Genomic DNA, 24,329 nt, shown 5'->3' on the forward strand with positions numbered 1-24,329 from the left:
TAGCTTGATCTAGCAAGTGAGTTCCAGGCCAGGCTAGGCGTATATAAAGAGAGAGCCCGTCTCAAGGGAAGAAAAAGAAAGGATGAAGCAACACAAATAGATAAATGTAGTATATACACGGTGAACACAGTGAAATATATTTGGCCTCAAAAAGTCCCAGCAGATTCTACATTACAGATTCATGTTTAAAACATTTTCTGTGGGGGCTGGAGAGATGGCTCAGAGGTTAAGAGCACTGGCTATTCTTCCAGAGGTCCTGAGTTCAATTCCCAGCAACCACATGGTGGCTCACAACCATCTGTACTGAGATCTGGCGCCCTGCTCTGGCGTGCAGGCATACATCAAGGCAGAATGTTGTATACATAATAAATAAATAAATCTTTAAAAAAAAAAAAACATTTTCTGTGAAAGAAGCCAGTCAAGAAAAGAAAATCAAGAAGATACTATGTAACGGAAATGAACCCTCACTATAGAACATGACCTTACTCAGGAGATACTCTGGGTAGTTGAGGTATACAGAGCAAAATGACAATTTCTTTCTTCTTTTTTCTTTCTTTCCTTCCTTCCTTCCTTCCTTCCTTCCTTCCTTCCTTCCTTCCTTCCTTCCTTCCTTTCTTTTTTTTTTCCAAGACAAGGTTTCTCTGTAGCTTTGGAGCTTGTCCTGGAACTAGCTCTTGTAGACCAGACTGGCCTCAAACTCACAGAGATACGCCTGCTTCTGCCTCCCAAGTGCTGGGATTAAAAGCGTGCACCACCATCGCCCAGTTGCAAAATGACAATTTCTAAAGCTGTATATGTGGAGGTCAGAGGACCGCTCTGTAGACTTCTCTCTACTTTCTGTGGGTTCCAGAAATCAAATTCAGGTCATGTTTTAGACGGCAAGTGCTTTCCTTGCTGACCCATCTCAAGGCCCCCTTTCTCTTTTAGTCTGTAAAGTAGCCCAGACTGGCCTGGAACTGACTTTGAGTTCTCTGTCCCCAGTGCTGATATTCCAAGTGTGCACCGCCATGCCTGGATGAAGCTTTTCTGAAAGGCTACCCAACACAAAGATCTGTAGTATAAAACCTGTTTTACTATTAGAAGTAACACCTCAGTCTGAAAGGCGTCCCCAGTAGTCACAGTATCCCAGTGGTCCCTCCCAGCTCAGTCTAGAGCCCAGCCCTGGTTCCACTTCACATGTCTGCACTCCTCCTGGTCCTCTGAAAACCAGAGTCCACACCCGGGCACTACCTATAAATGGCCTGCTTGTCGGCATCCATTGGGGTCTGAGACTCCATGGGAGGAGGACTCACTCCTTCTGCATCTGGGTCAGAGCAGTTGGGATCTTGCTCTGTTTTTAACTCGGTTACCACCTGCATCTGTAAAAGGAGAAATTTTGTTACAAAATACAAAATATAAAGTGCTATTCACTCTGCAATTGGAAGATTATATAACTGCCAATAACACATAGAACATTAGCAGCAAAACTCCTTTGAATATCTCACGCTCTACCAATAGACAACATAAAGGCCAAATTTCCAACACATTAAGAATTGAGATGAGCTGGGCGGTGGTGGTGCACACTTTTAAACCCAGTACTCAAGAGGCAGAGGCAAGCAGATCTCTGTGAGTTCAAGGCCAGCCTGGTCTACAAAGCAGATACCATGACAGCCAGGACTGTTACACAGAGAAACCTTGTCTCAAAAAAACCACACAGACACACACACACACATACTACAAAAACTGAAAGGATTTTGAAGCCATCACAATGAATTGCAGACAGGAACAGTGCAGTGCTCCCAACTAGAAACTTAGGAGACTGAGCAGAAGGCTTGTGTTCTTATACTCCCACACAAACAATTCAAACGCAACAGTACAACTTTGTGGAAGGTTCAAGTTCTCCCACACCTGCCCTATACCATTATGCAAATAAGAACACGGGCTGGGGGGCATAGCTCATGTGCAACATCCTGCCTGGATCTGATCCCCAGCACACACTCACATGCATATAATGTTCTTTTAAGATTTTTACGTGTGTGTGTGTGTGTGTGTGTGTGTGTATGGGGTGGTGGGTATATACATGCATGAGTACGGGTGCTCTTGAGATCTAAAAGAGGATACTGGATACCCTGGAGCTGGAGTTACAGGTAGTTGTAAGCTGCCAGAGGTTCTGGGAACTGAACTCAGATGCTATGTAAGATAATTAGTCAATTTTAATGCTCTGCCATCTCTCTAGACCCAGGATTCCCTTCTTGTAATCTTATACTCACGAGGCTGAGGCAGGTCTGCCACAAGTTCAAAGCTAGACTGGACTATAGCATGAGACCCTGTCTCACAAAACAAAATGGAGGGGCTACTAGATGGCTCAGTAGGTAAAGGCCCTCACTGCCAGGGTTGATACGCTGAGTTCAAGCCCTGGTACCCACAGAGTGGAAGGAGAGAAGTGAGTCTAGACAGTTGTCCTCTGACCTCACAATGCACTATGGTACATGTGCCCTATGTACAATAAACAAACATTAAAAAAAAAAAACAGAGCGAGGCACATGGCATACTTTGTGTCCCAGCACTTTGGACACCAAGGCAGGTGGGTTGTGAGTTCAAGGCCAGTCTAGGCTATGCAGAAAGCCTCTGTCTCAAAACCAAACAACAAAACCTCTAGAACACCCAGCTTATGGGGCATAACAGTAAAGTGCTTGTCAAGTACTAGAGTTGCAAATAGACAAACACCCATCCAGCTTTTCTTTCCTTTTTTTCTTCCCTGTGCTGGAATCAATCCAAATGCTTCATAAATCCTAGACAAGCGTCCAGTTTTGGTTTTTGCTCATTTGTTTGTTTTTTTTGAAACAGGGTTTCTCTGTATAGCAATGGCTGTCCTGGAACTCCGTAGAGCAGGCTGGCCCCTAACTCTGAGATCCTCCTGCCTCTACCTTGTCTCCTGAGTGCTGGAATTAAAGACATGCCCCACCATCACTCTGAAAGTACCCAGTTTTTAATCCCCAGCACCACATGCTTGCATGCACCCATGTATCCGTGCACAATAAAATACTCTAAAAATGGTTTGGTGGCTGGGCAGGAATTGGTGTTGCTTAAGGAACAAGCATGAGCAATTGATAACTCTGAGCTCTGATGTGCAATGGATGCCCAATATATTTGTAAGGTGGATGTGCGAGCTCATGGAGCTGAACATTCACACTGAGTGCTGTCCACATTTAGTGTCGGGTCGCCTGGCAGTGATCAGGATGCAAAATAAAGGTCAGGCCCTTACTTGCTGTCCATCTTGATAGCTGTCTATACTTAACGTCTGTGTAGCCATCATGGTTGATGAGGATTCACTTCAGACATCAGATCATCTTGAGTCAGAAGCGAATGGTGTCTAGAAAAAATAAAGCAGAAGAGTACTGGTTAACATGGTCTCAGCATTTCTTTCTTATCTTTTATCCCAGAGCATCATGTAATTTCTAAATACTATGTATTTTATACAGAGGACAATCCCTTCTTAACTCCAAGCCAGACCCTCCTCGGCAACACCACATTTGTTTAGCTATCACTCGCCTTACTGTGCTGGGCCCCCAAACCTGCTATGAGACGGTTGAGCACACCCCTTTATCTCCTAACAAGGAGCCAGTAAATACTGCACACACAGGACACTAGGGGCTGGGACACCAGAAGCACAGGGGTTAGCCTAGAGAGACCCCACCTTCCTTGAGAACAGGGCAGTGGCAGCAGAATAGGAGACTATTAGGAGAGACACCAAGGGCACAAGGAGAAAAGGAGAGTATGGAGGGATTCCGGGATGTGTAGGCAGAGTAGGCCTCCCCAGGAAAGGCCATCTAAGAAAGGCTTGAGAACCCGCAAGACTGGAGAGAAAAGAAAGGACTAGTGCAAACTGAAATAATGTGCCCCCACAGTAGCAGATGGCACTCTGACGTATCTGTGTGTGTAGCACAAATAAGTAAGCAATGTCATTTGCTTAATGATGACAGAAACCCTCAAATAATGTTGCTGAGCTGGAATGATAAGCAGGGATCTGACAAGCATGGGAGGTGGAGGGGGATGGGCAGCACTGGTCAAGCCCCAGCTGGCCTACACCAGCATGCAGGAGCTTGCCTAGATAGTCACTTTAAGACCAAGGCAGGGACATCACTTGTCTGCACTGACAGAATCAACTAAGGGGCACCAAGGGAAGTACCAATTATACTCTAGACTGTACAAAACAGAAGCACATACAGTCAGAGCAGGGCAAGCCAAGGAGAGGAATGAGCAGCATGTCTGAGACAGCTCAAAGGTTGTCTATCCCATTAAATAGTGTAGTGTTGTAGCGGTAGCTGGGCTACCTTCTGCGCACATGATAGCTCCTCAGGGTTCTCAGATGATGCCCACCTTATATCTTAAAAGTCAGAATAATGGGGCCAAGGCCACAGGGCTGACCAAAAGGTGAGCTAGACTCACCTCAGCATCATCATACTGAATCTGTCCCCAGGTACCAGAGTTTCCATAGGCTCAGGAGCTAGACCCATAGGATGGAGCTAATACATTAAATTCATTAGATTACTATAGGGACACATGGTTTGGTGTAGACGCAAACTACTGACAAACACTGGCAAGTCAATGTCAGGAGTGATGACAGAGAATGGACTAGGGTAAGTAAGGCACCTTAGAGGAGAGGCCGCCCTACCACTCTTGTGCAGAAGGAAGCCAAGAGACAAGACGAATGAACAGAGCGGGTAAGGATGTGTCTGATCAGGTGAGTCTGTGGTTACAGTGAGGACAGCAAGTTGCTGGACAGGAAACCCACAGCAGGAGTGAGCAGTGGGGTGACACATGTATAGACCAGACTGTATGGCTTAGGGGCACAGGAAGCAAAGGTAGGGAGCTATAGGCACAAGAATCAGAGGGAAGTGAGCCAGGGACCTGCAGGTTGACTAAGGGAGCAGGGATGGGTCCAAGCTTCCCACCTGAGCACCTGGAAGAATAGAGCCGCAGGTCCCGAGATGAGCAAACAGCTAAGGTCAGCTCCATGGCTTGGGAAGGAACAAGGCAGGACATCTCAGGCGGCAGGCGAAGGTCCCAGATACTTTCTTGGAAACTGAGCAGAGGAGGCTGGGCTGGAATCACTTGGCCATCATCAAGGTACAGTGGGTTACACATGGAGATGAGCTGAGTCCTCCATAAGGACACGTCCCACTCTAACCCAGCACCTGAACATGGACCAGATTTAGAAACAGGGTCTTACAGAGGGAACGACACTAAGGACTTGGGAGGGAGCATCTGGCTGTCTATCTAAGAAGAGACACATAAAGAGGTTCACCACGGAAAGACGGAGGCACACATGGCAGTAAGACACCCCTCAGTCCAGGGAGTGTAAGCAGGGTCACCAGGAGCTGCAAGAGGCAAGGACAGACCCCTGGATCTTTCAGAGAGAGTACAGCCCTGTCTATAACTTGATCATGGATTTCCAGAACTATGAGAGAATCCATTTCTGAGGTTGGTAGGGATTAAATCAGGAGCTGTACACATGCCAGAGAGCAGTCTACTGTTTTAATATACTCAGTTTGCAGTAAACTGGCACAGCAGCCCTAGTTTAAAAAAAATACACATAAATGCATGATGTAAAGCCAAGAGAGCAGAGAACAGAGGAAGACGAAGTGTGCTAAGAGATGGCCTGGAGGCCAGGGGACAAGAGGACACAGCATGACATGATAAGCATGAAGAGGGAGCCATGATGGGGGAGTGCCAACCATGTGAAGGACTTCCTCAGGACCAGGAAGGGGAGGACTGAGTCAGCAGCTGGTGAACAGAAGGTTCTGTGGGGGAGCAAAACAAGAACCATGGCCCCAAACTCTACCACCAAGAAGTGATGGTACCAGCACGGCACATTCCTGAGAACTGTCTGTACAAGAAGGGTGGAAAAATAATAGAAGCGGCTTACAGACTCAGAAGATGGGAGTTGAGTGCAGTGGAAAACTAAGTTTAAAGACTTTTTTTCTCTTTTTTTAGAGAAGGATCTCACTATGTAGCTTTGGTCATACTAGAATTCACTTTGAAGACCAGGATGGTCTCGAACTCACAGAGACCTGCCCTGCCCTCCCAAGTGCTGGGAAGTCATGCCACCCCCACTATGCCCAGCCTCTGAATTATTAACATCTTTTAAAACCCTGTTTAAGTCTGCTACATCTGTGTGCTTCACCTCTCCCAGGACCCAACTCTGGACAGAGAGCCCACCCACCTTACACCTTGTCGAGCATCTCCTAAAGCCTTTGTACTGACTCTCCCAAATGACTTCTACCCTGCCCCTTCACCTTTAGAGCCAGCCACAGCACAGTACCTGAGACTTCATTTCCCTGTGGGCTGTCATAGGCCAAGTCTGGCCTTGCTCCAAAACACTCGCCAGGCTTTCTAAAATACAAATCTGGTCATGTGACTAGCCTCTGAATTAACATCTTTAAAACCCTGTTTTAAGTCTGCTACATCTGTGTGCTTCACCTCTCCCAGGACCCAACTCTGGACAGAGAGCCACACACCTACACCTTGTCGAGCATCTCCTAAAGGCCTTTGTACTGACTCTCCCAAATGACTTCTACCTGCCCCTTCACCTTTAGAGCCAGCACAGCACAGTACCCTGAGACTTCATTTCCCTGTGGCTGTCATAGCCCAAGTCTGGCCTTGCTCCAAAACACTCGCCAGGCTTTCTAAAATACAAATCTGGTCATGTGACTAGCCTCATAAAGTTACTTACTACCCTAGCCCATCCCCGGTATCAGCCCACCTTCACCCAACTTCCCTACCACAAGAGTACACCCCTATCTCCCTTCTGTGGTTTACTCTCTCCCACTACAGACCCCTAGAAGTTCTGTCTGCCTCCCCCCCCTTCTGTATGCACGGCTAGCTATGAGTATGACCACCTTCCTCCTGGGTCTTGCCTACGGGAACAAGAACCCCACAGAGAGTCTTGGAAACTGATGATCTTCAACCATCAGTAAACTGGAGGTATATGTCTCCTAAAGGTCTGAGATGCTTAAGATATAAAAGTTTTTTTGTTTGTTTTTTTTTTTTTTTTTTTTTTTTTTTTTGAGACAGGGTTTCTCTGTAGCTTTGGAGCCTGTCCTGGAACTAGCTCTTATAAACCAGGCTGGCCTCGAACTCACACTACTTGGCATTGTTTTGTTTTTTTGAGACGGGGTCTCTCTATAACTCCATAGCAGCCTTTAGACCAGGTGGGCCTAAAACTCAGAAATCTGCCCAACTCTATCTCTGAATACTGAAGGATTAAGGGCGTTCAGCACCACACCCAGTCTCTTATAAAAGTATTTTAAACAAGCCGGGCTGGTGGTGGCGCACGCCTTTAATCCCAGCACTCGGGTGGCAGAGGCAGGCGGATCTCTGTGAGTTTGAGACCAGCCCTGGTCTACAAGAGCTAGCTCCAGGACAGGCTCTTAAAGCTGCAGGGAAACCCTGTCTCAAAAAAACAAAAAAAACAAAACAAAAAAAAAAGCCACTAGACTCCCCTCACACAGGTACTACTTCCTGGCCACTCTGGGTGGAGAGGAACTCTGCTGAGGCTTATCTTCCGGTGTAGCCAGACCTCAAATCTAACAGTGTTACTGACGGTTCAGCAGGTCTGGAAGTGACTGCAGCAGGAGTAAGTCGATGGTCCTGAGGCTTCCAGACAGCTCTCACAGAGCACTTCCACATGCCAGGGAGAGTGGTTTTTTAGAGCAAAGGAGCCGCCCTGCTGCTGTGTGGGAGACATTTTCCAGTCTCACTGACAAGGCTTCCTGGGCAATCTGGCTAAAAGACGAGGCCAATAACACATCTGGGAAGCAGGACAGTGTAAACAACCCAAAGATTTTAGTGTCTCCATGTCTGTGTTCCAGAACAGAGTACTGGGGAACCTCCCAAACACACTGTTCACAGTCCCCAAGTACAGCACATGGGCTCTGACTTCCAGCCAGATGGTAGGACACAGTGAATTCAAAAAAAAAAAAAAAAAAAAAACTAGAAAGAAACATCAAAAATCCAAGAATAGGGACAGCAGTTGTGGTGCACACATTTAATCCCGCACTCACAGGCAGGCAGGTCTCTCTAAATTCGAGGACAGCCTGGACTACAAGAGCTAGTTCCAGGACAGGCTACAAGAGAAACCCTGTCTCAAAAACAAAAAGAATAAGCTGCTGTGCATTAAAGTTGTGCTATGATTTGAATGTGTTCTTCAAAAGTTCACGTTAAGTTAGGGAGCTGGAAGCAGATGTTCAGTGGTTTAAGGGCCACTCACTGGATGTTCTCTTCAAAGGACTGGGGTTTATCTCCCAGCAACCCACATGTAGGCTCACAGTCAACTGGAACTCCAGCTCCAGGATTCAATATACTCTTCTGCCCTCCACAGGCACCAGGTATATAAGTGATGCACATTCAGGCAAAATACCCCATACACATAAAACAAATAATGGTTAGGTAAGAGCCCTGGTGCTCTTCCAGACGACCCAGGTTCAATCCCAGCACCCACATGGCAGCTCACAACCATCCATAACTCTAATTCCAGGGGATCCAATGCATATAATCTCCTTGAGCACTGCAGGTATTAGTACACATGTGGACATGTTAGGAGACACTCATACACATAAAAATAACCCTTTAATGTGTTTTTAAAAATTAAAATCGGGGGAAAGAACAAGGGAGGGGATGCAAAGTGGGGATGTGCACCTCTGCATGCATGCTGAAGCCCCAGGATTTCAGTTCCCCAGAATAAAAAACAAACTAAAACCCAAAAAGCAGTGAGAATGAGTAACAGCAGTGAGTGGGGAAGGCAGAGTTGCAGCCAGCATGCACTTCATTGCACCTTTCATTCACTCTGCATATATACTGGGGAGAGAGAGTAGTCTTTCTCCTCGCTGGGATCTATCCCAAGTGCAGGGATGGATCAGTAAACAAAGTTGCTACCATACAGAAATCACTTTATTAACAACTGCTATAACAGACTATGGGTGATTTAGGGAGGACAAGGGCATTCCCAGAGAGAGTTAATGAGGGGTAATGACACCTGTACAGCAGTGGCGCCCATTTCTCACGGGTCTAGGAAGGAATTAAATAGGAAAAAAGAGAAGGGGACGCTGAGCCACAAATACCTCGCCACATACTTTGTTTTCTGAGACAGGGTCTTTATATGTAGTCCTGGCTGTCCTAGAACTCAGTATATAGACCAGCTGCCCCTCAAATTCACAGAAATCCACCTACCTTGCCTCCCGAGTGCTGGAATTAAAAGCTAGAGCCACTACCACTCCTCTCTGTTTCCTGATCCTCTAGAGATGAGCAAGCAGCCTCCATGTTTTTCCCCACCATGATGGATTAATTGTACCCTCAAACTGTGAAGCCAAATGAACTCCTCCCTTACAATTACTTCTTGTTAAGTATTGATCGAGCTAGTGAGAAGAATCCTGCAGCCCTTTAGGGTTAGAGCCACAAACCTGTGACCGCCCTTAGGTCTGGAAGCAATTAACACAAGATTATGAAGAACTCCTCTTAGGATAGATATAAGGATGACTCCTTGATTTTAGGCGCAACCTTCCTAAGGCTATGAGAGGAAATTTCTCTGATTCTGTGCAAACCCTTAGTTCTGTGAGTTATTCCTTCAAGACTGTAAGAAAACCCCATAAGGCTATAAGCAAGCCCCTTGGTCACATGGAACCTCTACAGACTAAGTGTTCTGGCCAACATCCCTTCCTTATATTATAGCTGACAGCTAATCTGTAAGACTTAAGAAAATGTCCCCACTGCTCAGGAGGCAGAGACCAAAGGATCTCTTGAGAGACCAGTCTGGTCTACATGCTAAGTTCCAGGACAGTCAGAACTACATACAGAGACCTGGAAGAGAAGGGAAAAGGAAAAGATGATGACAAAGGAGGAGGAAGAGGAGGAGGAGGAAGGAGGAGGAGAGGAGGAGGAGGAGGAGTGAGGAGAAGAGGAGGAGGACAAATGATTTCCCTAACACAGACTGCATCTCTTTATCATCAGGCTACCCTAGTCCCTAAGTTGAGGGACCCAAAAATCATGGACATGCAAGCTGTTTCCTATGATTGTTTTTTCCAACTCTAGCCTACAGAAAAGCATGCATATGATAAAATGGTTGTTTTATGCCATTAAAAGTTACTAGATTTATACCAGTAAATAAACCATGTACTTTTGAAATAAAGTTCACGATCTAGGAAACATACACCACAGTTAACCAGTTTCTTGAGGTCGCTCTGCCCAGCTCCAAGGTCCTTTAGTTTCTTCTTCTCTATAATAATACAGACTTCACAAGGGGAAATCAGGAAGCATTCTGTAACTTGATAAGCTCTGGTGTCTGTTAAGTTCATCAACTCAATTCATGTATCATGGTGTTTTTTCAAACTCTGAGTCAGCTAGACAGTTGACTGAACAGAGAAACACAGGGAATCTGTGTGGGGTTAGGACATGAAATGTCCTTCCCTAAAAGACCACGTGTTTGATCCTTGACTAGTGACACTATTGAGAGGCAGCTGGGTGATAGGGGCACTAAGGTCATCAATGGTTAGGGTACTGAATTCATAATAAATGGGCTATAAAAAGGTGGGGCCTTGCTGGAGGAGTAGGGCCTTGCTGCAGCAGGTGCCTAGAGTGTGCCTTTAAATGGGTTAGCCAGCCTGATCCTTTCCTGCTTCTCTCTCTGCTTACTGGTTACTATGTAATGAGCGAAGTATCTTCTGCCATGTCCTTCCATGGCGCTTGTCTTTGACATTGGCCTCCGAAGCAATGGGCAGATAACCCTGACTGAAACCTCTTGAGTCTGTGAGTCAATATTACATCCTTCCTCCTCTAAGTTGTGTATGGTGGGCTATCTTGCTACAGTGATGAAATCCTGACAGAAATAACTGGCACCAAGAAGCTGGTGCATAGCTAAGCAATGGTGGCACATGCCTTTAATTCCAGCACTAGGGAGGCAGAGGCAGACGGATCTCCGTGAGTTTAAGGCCAGCCTGATCTACAAGGCTCCAAAGCAACAGAGAAACCCTGTTTTGAAACCGCCCCTCAACAAAGAAGACGACGAAGAAGGAGGAGGAGGAAGAAAGAAGAAGCAGGTGCATTACTGTGACTACCTCACCATGTGGTTCATAAGCCTATGGAGCTTGTTTGTAGGAGGAACGTGGAAAAGCTTGTAAGAGGGTTAGAAGCTCTCAACTGCTTCTGCCTTTCAGAGTGAACTTGGAAGGCCAGAGGTTGACAGGAAAGTGGAGAGAAAATATTGTGTGTGCTTTCAAGGTTTCTAACAGGAGTGAGGATTCCATTGAGAACGGGATTAGAGGCCATTTGTGTACATTCTGGCAAAGATGTATGCCCATATCTTGTCTATAATGAATTATGTGGAGCTGAATTGAAAGCAGATGGGCTAATTATAATTAAGCTTGTGGAAGAAATTCCCAGTCAGCCTGTGATGTGCTTATCGGTGGGTACTTTTGGACAGGTTTACAATAAAAATTGTGAGCAAAAAGCAGAAGAGAAAGATTTAGAAAAACAGTTTAGACACAAAAGGAGCTCAGTTAGAATTACAGGCAAGAGCTGGGTGGTGGCAGTGTAGGTCTTTAACCCCAGCACTCAGAAGGCAGAGGCAGGTGGATCTCTGTGAGCTGGAGGCCAGCCTGCTCTACAGAGCGAGTTCAGGACAGCCAGAGACTGTTATACAGAGAACAAGAACATAACTGCACTAAACACTAAAAACATAAAGACTAGACACTAAAGAGAAGTCAAGTACTTTGCATCAGGGCAATAACAAAGCTGCTGTGAGGACACCTCAGGATTTTCCAGGCCCCATGGACCCCCCCCCCCAGGCTTAAGGATGTAAAGGCAAATATTCATTTGACTTTCTACTAAGAAGAGAGTGCTTCCGGGAGTGTGCTGTTCTCCATAGGAATCAAGCTTTGCAATCTGAAAAATGCAAGATTTAGTGTCTTGCTGAGTCTTATACCCAGTTGTCAAAAAAGTGAAGTGTGATGGGGTGGAGTTCCTGCAGGTAGACTTGAGTGATGTGTGAAACTCTGAGCATTTCCTGACATTGGGAAGGAGACCCAATGATGTGGGAGACACTGACGATGGATTATTTCTGCCAGAAAAAGCTACAAACATGGAGCAGAGCCAGCTTAAGGATGAGGACATGAAGACTGCAAACAGCAACATTGCAGTGGTGGGGCTGGCTACACAGCACACTGTACCTAAATATGGCACATGCCCTACAAAGTTTAGTGTTTGCTCTACAGCTTTCAGTCTTGCTTGATCCCAAGTCTTTAAAGAGAGACTTCAGTCTGATACTAACATACCTAAGGCTGTCTAAGACCTTTCAGGGGTTTTCTATTAGCCATGAGATGAAGGCCATAACTCTGAGCATATCCAATGATGGCTGGGCCTTGGTTTTCCCTTCCTCCCTGGCCCCCACCAGTCACTTCAGGTTTCTTGCAGGCTCCTTAGTATCTTCTCCAAGCTGTCCTCCAAACACATAACTTCTGTCTAGCATGGCTTGGCTCCCATTCTCCTCTGCACGGCAGTCATCTCATTGCATGAGTCACCCCACCCCTCCCTTCCAGTCCTTACCCCGGTTGTAATAGACCACTTCTTTTGATGAGTCACTGATGAACTCATTTCCTTCCAGGCACAAACTTCTGTACATTCCAGATAGGAACTTCAGCTGTTTCTATTCATCCTCACATTCCCAGCCACTATCACAATGCTGCGTACACAGCGGAGTCCCATTATTTAGTAAGAGATTCCTAAAGTCTGGACAACATAGGAATTACCTGTTCTATGAAAATTCCATAGATCTCACTCATCTGTGCCCGGAGCCTGTTCAAGATGCTCTACCTAGAAGGTCAACTCAGACTCTGCCTTCATACCCGACCCACAGCTCCTCAAAGGCATTGCCATCAGGTAGCATATGGTGTTCCTTTTTGTTATTAGACCTTTATGAATGCTTTGTCTGCATGCACATCTGTGCACCGTGTGTGCCTGATGCCTTCAGAAGCCAGTAGAAATCACTAGTTCACAGAACTCGAGTTACAGTTGTGAGCTTCCAGGTGGGTGCTGGAAATAGAACTCAGGTCCTCTGGAAGAGCAGCCAGCAACCCTGAACCTCTGGGCCATCTCTGCAGCCCCAATGTAATGTGTCCTTATTTTTGTCACTGTCAACCTATCTTTCTGTCTCTTTTTATAACTATTTTTCTCTAATTTCTTCTCAATCAAATTTAACAAGCTCAAAATCAGATTTGCCCTCTTTGGGTCAATTTTACTTTTCTTGTGTCTTAAGGTGAAAACTTAATCTGCTTCCTTTCTTATGGCCTAGTACAAGCACTTGTGGATTTAGTTTCTTCTGAGCCCTATTCTGGCTCTATCCTGGAGGTGAGCATGTGTAATACAGTTATTCATTTGTAAATCAGAAAATAGCTGTGGTCATTCTTTTATTCAGAGGCAGAAAACAGTTTTGTTCTTGAGACAGGGTCTAACATGCAACCCTAACAGACCTCGAACTCACTATGTGTCTAGGCCTCAAACTCAGAGAGATCCTCTTGCTCTTGCCTGTTGAGTGCTAAGAATAAAGGCATGTCCCATCTCACTGGGATAGTTTTGGAATCTCCTCTTTCTTCCAAGAAATATACAAAAGAATGAGATCCACCTACCTCTGCCTCCAAGTGCTGGGCAGAATTAAAGGTGAGCACCACCACACCTGGCTAAAAATTTCTTTCTAGGAATCTTTGGCTTCCCTTCTAAAGTTCAAACTAGGCTCTGGTCTCAGATTCCCATTCGTAGAACTCCTTGTTCAGCTTTACTTGTCTTTGAGAGGCGGAAGACAACCTTGAACCCCTGATGCAGCCTCCACTTCCTAGAGCTGGAATTACAGGAAGACGTTACCATACCTTTTAGGAGAGGGGTCTGTTTTTTAAGACAAGATTTCACTGTGTAGCCCAGACTAGCCTTGAACTCACAGCAATTCTCCTGATCTGTTTTTTAATGCTGGAATTCAAGAGTGGTACACCACACCAGGCTAGAATTTACTTTTCTGAAATCTGAGATTTTCTTTTACCCTTAACACACAGCTAATTTTGTTAAGTGTTTATGTGACAAAGACAATCTACATTTTCTTTAATAGGCACAAATTTCTGCCCATGTTTATTGGTTCCTCTGCATCAGCAGTTCTCAACTGGACAATGTTGGCACCCAGGGGACATCTGACAATGCCCAGAGACATTTCTGATGATTGAAGCATGTGAGATCCTGACCGAGTGATCTGGCTCATGTCTTGCCTACCCTCCTTTGATAACTTCTTGGTCACTGAGCTGCTAGGATCACAAGGAGATCACTCTCAGAGAGATCTGTTTGTCTGCGTGTATGAGTGTGTGTGCACACGCATGCTTGTTAGTTTACCTGCTATAATCTATCTCAGTAAGGCATATTAAATTTACAATAGTAACTGATCCTTTGTGTCATGCAGTGGCCCTCACTGCTTTTCTCCTCTATCTAGTACTGCCACCAGGAGTTTGTCTTGCCTGGCAGCTGCTCCTGATAGGCTAAGTTTTCAACCCCTTGTTCGCCATCTACTTGACAGTCTTAGATGCCCTGTATATACAGTCACATTATTTAGTTAGAAGTCACTTTCCTGCTTAATCTAGAGCTTTATCAGATGAAAGATGGAGTCCTTTCAAACTAGCTGTGGTTCCTGATATTCATCCTGCATGTTTGGTGTGTTCCCTGTCCTCACCTATCCTCAGTTATCAACTGGTTATTTTCACACAGAATCCTAAAGTCAACAGTAACATTCTATCCCTGTTGGTTTTCATAACAACCCTGTATTATCTGTTACACATAAACAGGTTTACAAGCCAGGTGTGCAGGTACTCACCTGCAGTTCAATGGCTCAAGAAACTGCTTCAGGAAGATCCTTGTGAGTGGTTCAAGGGAAGCCTGGGCAACATGAAGTACACACTGCTTTTCCAGAGGACAGAGGTTTGCTACCCAGAACCTAAATGGCAGTTCACAATCATGTGTAACTCCACTTTCAAGAGATTCAGTGCCCTTTTCTGGCCTCTATAGACACACATGTGCACAGACATACATGCAGGCAAAAACACTCATACACATAAAAATAAATCTTTAAAAATATCCACCGGGCGGTAGTGGTGAATGCCTTTAATCCCAGCACTGGGGAGGCAGAGGCAGGCACATTTCTGCAAGTTCAAGTTCAGCTTGGGCTACAGGGCAAGTTCCAGGACAGGCTCTAAAGCAACAAAGAAACCAGGTCTCAAAAAAGAAGGAAAAAAAATCCACTAAAAGCCAGGTGGTGGTGGCACACACCTTTAATCCCAGCACTAAGGAGGCAGAGGAAGGTGGATTTCTAAATTCAAGGCCAGTCTGGTCTACAGAGTGAGTTCCAGGACAGCCAGGGCTATACAGAAAAACAAAACAAACAAAAAAATCGCTAAAATGTAGAAAAAAAAAAAAAGAAACACATTTTAAAAAGGAAAAAGCCCAAATCAGGTTGGGTAGACAGTCCAATGGGCAAAGCGCTTACTATACAAATTTGAGGGGCTGGAGAGATGGCTCAGAGGTTAAGAGCATTGCCTGCTCTTCCAAAGGTCCTGAGTTCAATTCCCAGCAACCACATGGTGGCTCACAACCATCTGTTATGGGGTCTGGTGCCCTCTTCTGGCCTGCAGGCATACACACAGACAGAATATTGTATACATAATAAATAAATATTAAAAAAAATTTGAGACCCCCAAGTTCAGATCCTCAGCACCCATCTAAGGGCCAGGCACAGTAACATGCATCTGTAACCCCTGCACTGGGGAAACATGGACAGACAGGTAGACTCCTTAAAGCTCACTGGCCAGCCATTCTAGCCAAATCCATGAGCTCTAGGTTTGGTGAAAGACCCTGCCTGCCTTCAAAAAGATGAGAGAGAGAGAGAGAGAGAGAGAGAGAGAGAGAGAGAGAGAGAGAGAGAGAGAGAGACCTTGACTTTTGGTCTTCACCACACTGCATGTATTATCTCACATGTGCTCTCTCTCTCTCTCTCTCTCTCACACACACACACACACACACACACTCCCCCCCCCTTTACTGCCATGAACTAATCCTTGGCTCTAGGGCCATACAAATGCAGGCCACCGTGGGATTTTGTAGTTTGCTAACTCCTGGTCTAAATAAAGTATAGCTAACCAAAGAAAAATGTCTTCTTCTTTCCTTTTTTTTCTCAATTTTTTTTTTGGAAGAGAGTTTCTCTGTGTAACCCTGGTTGTCCCAGAATACTCTTAACCCACCTAAAATGTTTACCAACTCAGTTGGTGATGTTTTATGCCACGGGATAGGCCCTAGCATCCTATGTTCCTTTCCAGTTGCCACACCAACACAGGACAACTTTCTCAGTCCTACCTGCTTCAGAGTGAGCCTTAGTAACCCCAATCCAAAAAAACCTGGGCATTCTGGGCAAGTTCAGTTCTAGTATCTGCGGAGAGCAAAACCAGCACTAAAAGAGGCAGACACGACAGCAGAAAGCTGAAGACAGCACTAGAGAGTGCTGGGCTGTTTCTGCATTTTCCTTGTTACTAATCCTCCTAAGAACTGATGGTCTTTGTCCAAATTAAACCTGCTTTTAAAAAAATTTTCTATACAATGGTGTTTTGCCTCCATGTATGTCTGGGTGAGGGTGTTGGATCTCCTGGAACTAGAGTTACAGACAACTGTGAGCTGCCATGTGGGTGCTGGGAACTGAACCCAGTTAACTGCTCAGCCATGTCTTTAGTCCTAAATCTACTTTTTAATAAACCTGCAAAGCCAGGGCATTCATTCTAAGAACTCTAGCGAAGACCTGTTTTCAAAAGTACACTTTCTGCCGGGCGGCGGTGGCGCACGCCTTTAATCCCAGCACTCGGGAGGCAGAGGCAAGCGGATCTCTGTGAGTTCGAGACCAGCCTGGTCTACAAGAGCTAGTTCCAGGACAGGCTCCAAAGCTACAGAGAAACCCTGTCTCGAAAAACCGAAAAAAAAAAAAAAAAAAAAAAAAAAAAAAAAAAAAAAAAGTACACTTTCTCCAGGAGCTCTTTTGGAATTAATCACCTAGCATAAAGTCCAGGGAGTTCCACTGTATAAGAAATCTCAGGTGACTGGGGCTCACAACTCATAAACAGCCCCAGTTCTCATTCCCCAGCACAGAGACAGTCTGTCAATAAGTAACTCATTTGAAGGAAAACATCTGCCAAGAAACCACTTTAGTTTTCAAACAAAGCTTGAGAAGGTGCCATTTAAAACTTAATATCCAAATAAAATCAGATATTAAATCTTATTAAAACAAAACCTGTGCCAGGCACAGTGGTACAGTTACAACCCAAAACAACTCAGCCACATGGGAGGCTCAAACATAAGAATGGTTTGAGGCAAGCCTGGGATACAAAGCAAAAAACACACTAAAAATCTACAGAATAAAAGATATAACAAATTTCTAATAACAAAGACACGTGTGTTAGTGTAACGGTGTGATTGCTGGCATAGTGCTACAGCATGAGTGTGCAGAGGTCAGGGGACAGATTTGAGACAGTCTTCGCCTTCCACTTTTCTTGTTTGCTACTGCATTTGCTAGGCAAGCTGGCCCAAGAACTTCCAGGGATTCTCACGTCTCTCTGCCTTCCATCTCACAGGAGTGCTGGGATTTACAGATGTGCTTTGTGTGGGATCTGGGGATCTGAGCTTGGTTCACACTTGTGTAGCAAGCACTTTACCTGTTATCTCCTTAGCCCTAATAAAAGACATTTTACAGGTTTTAGAATTTTTTTTGATAGACCGAGTTAGATGGTCTATCATAGCTAGGAAATTATCAAAGTTTTAAGACCTTATGACTATCACTGGCATCAATACAAATGACACACAAAACTTACATAATGTCCTTGTTATTAAATCAGTAAAACTGTCCTGTGAGAGATGGGTGCTAGGCTACAGCATAATGGTAATACGTGCTTACCATGTACAGTGTCCCATGTTCATGTGCTTACCATGTACAGCATCCCAGGGTCAATTCCTAGCACAAGGAAAGCAAAGGAAGGAAGTAGAAACAGGGACTGTAACTCTTGCTCACTGAGCACCCTTTCCCTAGGACAGTCTCTCTCCCTCGGGCACTGCCAGTGTTGCTCAGAGCCATCTATGGTGCACTACAGAAAGAGGCCCCAGAGGGCCCTTCTGCCTGCAGCTGCTGCCTTTCCACAGCAGAGTCCTTGTCAACCTGGCTAGTACAGTGTTGAGCAGATCAGAGGAAAGCCAGCTTTCAGATGGGAAACAGACAATGTCAAAAGCTAAATGTTCAAAGGCATTGACACATTAGGCATAACCATCAGATATTTTTAAAAAAGAAAAAATTGTGACACGTTTTTAAATTAAATTTCTTTATTGTGTGTTTGTACAATGCCACAGCTAATGTGGAGGTTAAAGAGCAACTTGTAGAAGTCAATTCTCTTCTTCCACCATGTGGGATCTGGGAATGAATGCAGGTTATCAGGCTTGGTAGCAAGTGCCCTTCTTTACCTGCTGAGCCATCTCTCTGGCCCGACTTTAAAATTTTAAAATAAGAAACAGTTATGTTAACATGCATAAAATTATATGATAATGCCAGATACAGAAGCATTTTAACAATTGATACATAAAATGTATGCTTATAAACTAGATTCAAAAGTGGGCAAAGAACTTTAAAAAAAAGAAGTTTCTCCAAAGAAAACACACAACTGGCAAATAAACCCAGGAAAAGATGCTAAGCATCACTATCACCAGAGAAATTAATTAAAATTATAAAATGCCACCTCACACCCAGCAGGATAGCTACTAACAACTACACAGGAAACTGGTGCTAGGAGAGTGCTTGCCTCCTGTTCAAAAAGCTCTCAGTTCTTGCCCCAAAACAACCAAACACCCAAGAGCCAGGACGGCGAGAAGCTGGAAACCGTGAGTATTTCACTGCCATTGTAGAAAAGCAGGATAGGGGTTAAGACATAACTAACATGATATCACAATCTACTTCTGAGACCACCAAAGCACTGAAGGCATAGCCTCAGATACTGACAACTCATGTTCACGGCCACGTTATTCACAATAGCCAAAAGGAGGAAGGAACCAAGTGTTCAGCAAAGGGTGGATGAACAAAATGCAGGGCAGATACAGAATGGGACTGTATTAGGCTTAAAAATATGGAAATGCTGGCACAAACTAAAGTATGAAAAAAAATTTACTAAGTGAAATGAGCCAATCATAAAAAGGCAAATGTATTATCCCACTTGTATGGGATACCTAAAATTGGCACCTTCATACACACAGAAAGTCAAATGTGGTTGTTGGGAAGAAAAAGTAGTTAATGTGGAAAAAGGCAGCCCCCAGCCCCGAGGTCAGTGTGTGGACAGTGATGTGTGGGGAAAGAGCTCAGAAATCTCAGGTTCATGGCTAACAAAGGGAAGAGGATGAAGAATTTACAATGGGCACTGAGAGAATGTGAGATGGACTGGGTGAGGACCAGGCAACATGGTGGTTACAGAGGGAACCCTGGACTCCTGCTGTCTCATCCCACTGAGCACACATATACATTGTCACCTGAGAAGGCTTTACTCTATTAGAGGGTGGGCCAAAGTAAGTGACACAGGAATTTAGGATGATAGGATTCCCCTGAGCAGAAATGACCTCACACACGAGCATGGACATTCCACACTAATCTCTCAAGAGGGAAGAAGGTCCTGTGGTTCGACACATCAGGATGACCACACTCCATCATTCCAGAGACTGGCCCAAGACAATAAAGCCACCTGGGGTAGGGATGTTCAGAATCAGCTTCAGGGATCTGTAAAGCAAAGTTCTGTCTGTGAGCTACAACCCGACCTAGTGGTTTTCAACATGATGAAGACACTCCAGATGTTTCCTCCCTGAAAATACCTGGAATAAGAAGCTGCTCCATCTTCTTTCCATGCTCCTGAGGCATGTCCTGAGAACCACAGAACAGCAGAGAAACAGGAGTTTTCAACCTCAGGCCAGGCACCACACTGACTGCCTTCTGCAGAAAATTTCCAGAAACAATAGCAGAACAGCAGGGGCCGCAGCAGGCTGGGTACCCAGCATCCTCTCAGCAAAGGAACACTTGGCAGCCTTTGTGGCCAGGCCTATAGACTCTTGGCACCAAATGACCATACATCCCAGACTTTGTTCATCCTACCAATCTCTGCCACCAACTTCTATACGCAAACATACTTCACTTTATACAGGCTCTAAACAAAACTGAAGACATGTATTCAGCACGGCTAGTTGTAAGCCACCTTAATCATCAAAGACTCTTACCCTCAGCCACTCTGAGGCCACACCATTACATCAGGATATTCAAGTCCCCCAAATGCTGTATTACTTGAATTCCTTGTCACCTCTGCCATCAAAGAACCGTGTCAGGAAGGCTGAGGGGCACATCCCCCCCTACCCCCGTATTCCTGCCAAAGATCACTGAATGTACATGGATTTCTAATGAGGACCGTTTAAACTAAGTAGCTGAAACTGACAAAATCAAAAGTATCTGCAGCAGCTTCCAGGTGTACTCCAACTCTTGGAGGAAGGCAGACAGTAAGAGCAGGAGATCTAGCAGGGCCAGTGTGAGACATGTCCGCAAAGCATCCGGGTTGTCACAGAAACCTCACCACACTCCCGAAGGACGCGGAGGGCTCTGTTCAGCCTGGCTGCACCGTGAGTTAATCCAGGGCTCAGATGAGACTCTCTCCCCTTTGATCACATACTTTTGATAGCTATTTCAATACAGCCGGTTCTGTTCAACCCTGGGAAAGTTACGGCTCCTGGATCCACACTTGGAACTTTGGCAAATTTCTTTTCTTCTCAGCCGTTCTAGTTTTAACAATACCTGACCAAAACCAAGCTTGTAACAGAATGTTACTACTCCCGTAGTGACTTTGTTTCCACAATTCACAGAACTTTCCTAAAGTTAGGCCACAAAAGTCAAAGAAACGGAACTAAACATCAACATGCTTGCAACATGAATCGGAGACCGTGGGGGAATGAGCTATCGTTCCAGCCATGACTCCTCAATTCTAAAGCACAGTGAACTCTCTTAAGGAGCCTCCACTCCTAGTACCCCGGTGACAAAGTTTGCCAGGAGAAACCGTGAACTTCAGCGATACTTCACACAATGGTGGATCTAGACTCAACACGCTATTGCAGCGGGATGCTCGACAGGCACAGAACCCAGACTGAGAGGGTCTGCCGACTCCTGCATCACCTGGACACCTCCTGAGCAACAAAACGTGCTAGCAACGCGATCCCGCCTCGGTCAAATCTTTCCTCGGAGTGTTTAAAGAAAGCTCATTTTTCTAAAGCCATGACAGGAGGCCTGTTTAGGGGCGGGTTCTTCCATCCTTAGTGGAAAGCACCTACATCTAAAAAAATAAAACTTCCGTGTCGAGGCTAACGCCTATGTCTCAGCTATCCAGAATCCCAGGCGTGCGCTCAAACTTGGGCCTCGCGGCCCGCGCTCCCGGGTGGCGTGGCGGGACCGATCGCGCAAGCCGTGGCCTCAGGAGCCCGGAGCCCCGAGATCGGCGGGCTCCGATCTCCTCATCTGTGCCGCTTCCCTTCACAGGAACACACGGAGCAGGAGCAGCGGGCCAATCGCTCCCTAAGAAGCTATCCCTGATGGGCCGCGGACACGCGCGACACGCTGTCACCGTCCGCGGACTCCCGCGGGAAGCCCCACGATGGCTCGGGCCGACCCTCTGGGCCACGGACCCCGCCGCCATCTTCCTGCCTCACAGCCCCCCGGCCCTCGTCCCGCGCGCCCCCGCTAACCCGCGCGCCCCCGCCGGCCCGCGCTCCGCGCTCCGTGAGCGACGGTTAGGCGCGCGCCTCGAGCGGGCCCAGCGCGGAGGCCCTGCCGCCTTCCAGAAATTTCCGCGCCCCTGAACCCGCAGAAGAAAACAAGCCGGGCGCGCCCCCGCGCCGCGGCCGCAGCGCCCCCTCCCCCATCGGCGCTCCCCTCCCCCCGCCCCCCGCCCCCGCCCCGGGCGCGGGTCAAGTGCGGCCCCGGGCACCGCCCGCCCGACCGCCCGCCAGCCCGACCACCCGCCCGGCCCGCGGCGGAAGAGGCAGCGGCGGAGGCGGCCGCAGCGGCGGCCTCGGCCGGTGTGATTGATAGGGACGGCGGCGGCGAGAGCGGTGGCGGCGGCGGCGGAGCGGTTGAGTGACAGCTTACCTGGGTGCCAATCTTCATCACACTGACAAGCGGCTGCAGCAATCGGGACCCGCAGTGCCGCGCCCGCGTCCAACCGTCACGCCGACGCTAGGCCACGCGACACAGCCTCGCTCAATGGGAGGAGGGCGACGCCGACGCGCGCCGCATCAATATTCACCGCGGGGGCGGGGCCTGCCGGGCTCCGGCCCCGCCCCCGCCCAGCGCGGCGGCGGGCACAGGGCGGGACGGCGGCGGGCGGGGGCGAGGCAGGGGGCGGGGCGGGCCCCGGATGGGCGGGGCAGAGACCGGTCCCGCCCCTTCGCGCTCCCTCAGCCAGGCCCCACCCAGCGGCCGCGCCCGGCCGCCTGTAGTTTCCTGCCCCGCCCCAGAGGCAGAGCTTACCAACACATGATTATGCAATGAAGGCGTGGTCCGGATTGCTATAGGTTACGCCCCCTCTGCACCCGCCTCCGCTTTGGAGAGAGTTTTTCCGAACCGGGTGGAACCATCTGTAGCTCTGGCGGGGAGTACAGGCTGTACCATCTGAAGACCTGCGACTCTGGGCCAACTCCAGCCCTTCTGCCTGTGCGGCGGCTAGCAGTTCAGATTCTGGAGCTGGGGTAGGCGCTGGGGTCGGCGGGTGGTGCGCCTTTGAGGACTGAGCGCCAGAGGTGTCTACCCTGAGAACTGACCCTGGATGCTGTCTCCCGAGCGCTCCGCTAGACACTGACCATGGTGTCTGGAAGTGGTTATGGTCTGGCCTCTGGTCCCCTTAGCTTCCCTCCCAAGGTTTTCAAGTGCACCCTGACTCCAGGCAAATAACTTGCCCTTCCTTAGGAGAACTGGAAAATGTTGTCTCTAGTTGGAGCTCTGCCTAGCCAGGTCATCTGCAGCAGTGTATCGACGGGTTCCGTGACATCACAGAAAGGTATAAAGACAGAGATGGAAGCCCTGGGTTTGCCTGGCTTGTCTAGGTTCACTCGTTTTATACAGTGGCCACCTGTGTGTGTGTGCGCGCGCGCGGTCAGTGCTTTGCATCCACACACAGATTAAAGAACGCGGTTCTGGTGACCCACACTCCTCAGGAGGAACGGGGTACACCAAGACTGGTGGCTGGAAGGGGCCTGAAGTAAACCCACCACGCACAGCTCAGAGGACTTGCTCCTGTGTCCTCAGAGCTCCACAGACACGAGGAAGCCAGAGCAAGGCAGCCTTTGTAGCTACCGTTCAGTTAGTAGAACCCATGTGGAAGGAGGGAACAATTACCAACACATATGCATACTCATTTACACACACACAATAACAACAATAATAAGATCTGGGGAAAAAATGAGTTTGGGAGGCGAAGATGTATTTTTCAGTTGATAGAGTGCTTGCCTAGCATACACAAAGGGGACATGCCTGTCATCCCAGCTCTTGGGAAGTAGAAGCAGGGGACCAGAAGTTCAAAGTCATCTTTGGCTACATACTGGACTCCTGGCCGGTATGGAATACATGGCTGGCACCGTGTCTCAAAAACAAAAAGATATTAAGAATTTCAAGGAATCAACAAGGGGTCAAGGGAAGGTGTCCTGCTTCGTTTTCTGCCGCTATGGCAAAACACCTGGGAGAACAAAGGGCTTATTTGGCTCACACTTCCGCATTATGGTCTGAAATTTGTAGTGATATTTCATTTGTATTTTATTTTATTTTTTTTTATTTTTTTTTTTATTTTTTTTTTTATTTTTTTTTTTTTTTTTTTTTTTCGTGACAGGGTTTCTCTGTGGCTTTGGAGCCTGTCCTGGAACTAGCTCTTGTAGACCAGGCTGGTCTCGAACTCAACAGAGATTCGCCTGCCTCTGCCTCCCGATGTGCTGGGTTAAAGGCAGTGCGCCACCACCGCCCGGCTTCATTTGTATTTAATAAATAAGATTGCCCTGAAGTTCAGAGAGTTAAAACGCCCCACTGGTCTCCTCACAGACCATGCAGGTGTGGTGGCACACACCTTAATCCCAGCAGCCACCACTAGTTTGCCATAGAAACTAGGCTAGAGTAAGTGATGGTGCACGCCTTTAATCCCGGCGGCTAGACAGGAATATCAACACATAAAACGGGAGGAGGAGGACAG

The 24,329-nt window shown here is 47.0% G+C and overlaps 1 protein-coding gene across 4 annotated transcripts in view; it reads right to left on the reverse strand.

Annotated features, from left to right (window-relative positions):
* Positions 1–22,350, reverse strand: part of Pknox1 (PBX/knotted 1 homeobox 1) — a 40,503-nt gene extending 18,153 nt beyond the window's left edge. For 2 of the 4 annotated variants that reach the window (XM_038342552.1, XM_038342549.1), the window contains exons 1-4: positions 22,244–22,342; positions 4,935–5,177; positions 3,245–3,352; positions 1,231–1,358 (exon numbers count right to left, since the gene is read on the reverse strand). In XM_038342552.1, coding sequence (XP_038198480.1) covers positions 1,231–1,358; positions 3,245–3,295 — 179 coding nt within the window. In that variant the 5' untranslated portion in view covers positions 3,296–3,352; positions 4,935–5,177; positions 22,244–22,342. Of the gene's footprint in view, positions 1–1,230; positions 1,359–3,244; positions 3,353–4,934; positions 5,178–22,243 lie in introns of all 4 variants that reach the window. The other 2 variants (XM_038342551.1, XM_038342550.1) reach the window with 2 other exon arrangements.
* Between the last annotated feature and the right edge of the window lie 1,979 nt (positions 22,351–24,329).

Source organism: Arvicola amphibius, chromosome 9 (genome assembly GCF_903992535.2).
Source record: "Arvicola amphibius chromosome 9, mArvAmp1.2, whole genome shotgun sequence".
Taxonomy (NCBI): Eukaryota; Metazoa; Chordata; class Mammalia; order Rodentia; family Cricetidae; genus Arvicola; species Arvicola amphibius.